Below are 3,044 nucleotides of genomic sequence, written 5' to 3' on the forward strand. Positions count from 1 at the left end.
TTATACCCAAATCAGCACTTTAGAAACAGGAAGTGAAATTAGAGGGATATGAGGCATGGCTTAGAATGGGTGATCTGTTGAGTAAAACACTTCATAGACATGTTTTTTATATATTTGTAGATATCTGAGACCTATGCTATTGCCTAAAGATAGCATGATAGGTGAGCTTTAATAATAGTGATTCTTATTTTCTAATATTTAACTATATTTACTACTTCTCACACTTCTTAGCTAAGCTTGGGAAAAGCCCTTATTAAGAAGATGTGTTGCAGTGTTGTTAGTTACTCTATGTGCACCAACAGTATGACCTTCACCTTCTGTTGAACTTAGAACTTCCTGATAGCCTCCCTAACTCCCTAACTTCCAGAATGCTCCTTTGTTATCACCAAGCTCAAGCCCTCCCTTCAAATATGCAACCCAAACTCTACTCTTCGTCTTTCGCTCTGCAGCTGAATGGTTTGATTCTTTATCCACATTTGATAAATAAATTCCCACCACATTACTCACCATGTGAACACGTCCCTCAGGTTGTAGTTGTACAAACCGCAGGCGACCCTCCATTTCCCACACAGCCTCTCGTCTTCATGCCCCTCCATATCTGTGAGAGCTAGATCTGGAAAATAAAATCAAAGATGAAAAACCTTTAAGAATTAGTGTCTTTAAAGCTTACTGTCTTCATCAGACCATCCGAGCAGCAGAATCTCCACAGGAATGTAAATGTGAATCATGTGACTGATGAAGAGAATAATTTTTGCTCATTAAATGACAATAACTGAAAGCATGGTGCCTGAGATGAGATTAAATTCAAAGTCTCAGAGGACTGAGACCATGAAATGCAGTTTGCACTTAACCAGAAGTGCAGAGTTACTCAAGTATAATATAAATAGATAAACAAACTGGTGTATATACACTATACAGAGGTTTAAACTGTATTAACAGCTAATTGAATACACTATACAGTAGATCAGGTATAAATAAACACAGCATAATACAGAATAAATATACTATAGAAAATATAGTTGTTTGGACAGACAATACAGATATGTCGGTAGGACGTAAAAGTCTCTTAATATGACAATCTACTCTGCCTTGTTTCTAGCCTGGTTAATAATCATTGAGATTACAGAACTGCACTTAAAGTTAAATTACTTACAGACTGGGTATACATTAGAGGCAATGGAGCTAAAAACAAACAGATATGTACATTTTGGGAAAGTTGAACTGCAATTAGCCACAATTACGCCATTATGCCGAATGTTAATGGAGCTTGTTATAATGCCAATTAAGGTTTAACATATGTTTAAACGGGTATAAACGACTTAACATTCAACTGTTATATTATCTTAATGAATTAAAAATAAAGACAATATTTACAACAAACTAAAATACGTAAGAAACTGGGTACAGTAAATAAAATAAAATGCGACAAATACTATATTCAAAGTGCAGCGCTGTGCAGATTTAAAACAGGAAGTGTGGAGGAGAACATATTTTGCAGGATTTACTGTATTAACAAATACAAGATATTGCACATAAGCACATTTTAGGACTATTAAACTAAATTAAGCTAAAGTTCCATCATTAGATGTATGCCAAATTATAATGTAGGTTCTTATAATGCGAATTGTGGTTTTAAATATGTTTAAATGACTTGTAATACACAAAACATAATTAAATTGTCCCTTTTTTCAATGCAGTTTGGTTAAGCTTCAGTGACAGCGTCTTATTATATAGAGCTAAAAGCGAACATTTGAGCACATTTGAGAATATTAAACTACAGTAAGGCATACTAATAACATTATATGTATGCCGAATGTTAATGTAGCTTATTATAATGTGACTCGTCGTTTAAAAGATGTTAAAGCATGTATACATGACTGGCAACACCCAAAGCTAAATTAAAACCATCTTTTTATCAAAGGAGTTTGGTTTAGTGTGTTTTACACGTCAGCGACAGCGTCATAAATCGGGCTTCCTGAATATTATTTATATCTTAAGAAAGCGTACATACCGTAACATACGTTTTCTTTTTCCTCTTCAGTCATGACAAGTGTGGAGAAAAACTCAAACGGTGATAAAAGTCCATCCTTTAAAAAAAATCGCACCAAATTCTCATCCACGTTTGGCAACTTGAGAACGTCAACCAAACTTCGTGCTGACAAGCCCCGCCTCCTGCGTCCTGATTGGTCGAAATACAACAGTGAAGTGACGTCGGCGCGGTGCAGTCAAACTTGATCTGATGCTGATGAGAATAAACCAAAATTACTCAAATTCGGTATGAAATACACATATAAAGGGACTTATCTTAAGTGTATCCATGTTATTAGATGTTTAACTTCTACTGCACTACATGTCAGAAGGAGAAATGGTATTTCTTTATCTAAAAAATGTGTTCATTTCCATATTTAACCTTCATACTGTTCTTGTTTGACATACAATCGCAACACATACTGCCCTTGTTTCTTCCTAAAGTGAAGGTTAGAATCCTTGTATGAGAAGGTATTTGACCATGATTGCGGAGACAGAGAAAGACTGATAACACACACCAAACTGATTGTAGGAAACAACAACTGTCCTTGACTCAAATATGATTCACTGGTATCTATGCAGAGGTGTAAACTGGCTTAGTACATTTACTCAAGTACTGTACTGAAGTACAATTTTGAGGTATTTTTACTTTGTGCTTCTACTCCACTACATGTATTAATACCTTTGATTACTTTACAGATCTGGATTAATGATGTGAAATATAATCAAGTGTTAAATCAGACTTTAGTTCCACCAAGATCTGAGTACTTCTACTTTTACTCAAGTATAAGATCTGAGTACTTCTACTTTTACCCAAGTACAAGATCTGAGTACTTCTACTTTTACCCAAGTACAAGATCTGAGTACTTCTACTTTTACTCAAGTACAATATGTGAGTACTTAAATCTACTTTGTTATTTACACCACTGTGTATTTCTACTTTTAAGTAAAGAGGAACTTCTTCCACCTCTGTCCACCAGTGTTAATCTTCACGCTGCGTGTAGGTCTCGCGAGAT

At 35.1% G+C, this 3,044-nt stretch overlaps 1 protein-coding gene across 1 annotated transcript; it reads right to left on the bottom strand.

Annotated features, from left to right (window-relative positions):
* Positions 1–507: 507 nt before the first annotated feature.
* LOC117547772 (solute carrier family 35 member F2-like) lies at positions 508–728 on the bottom strand (the record flags this gene model as incomplete). Its single annotated transcript, XM_034218586.1, is given in 2 exon segments — positions 508–613; positions 671–728. Coding segments are annotated over 2 exon segments (164 nt in total), but the record flags the coding sequence as incomplete, so codon positions are not given.
* Between the last annotated feature and the right edge of the window lie 2,316 nt (positions 729–3,044).

Source organism: Gymnodraco acuticeps, unplaced genomic scaffold (assembly GCF_902827175.1).
Source record: "Gymnodraco acuticeps unplaced genomic scaffold, fGymAcu1.1, whole genome shotgun sequence".
In the NCBI taxonomy this organism is placed as follows: domain Eukaryota; kingdom Metazoa; phylum Chordata; class Actinopteri; order Perciformes; family Bathydraconidae; genus Gymnodraco; species Gymnodraco acuticeps.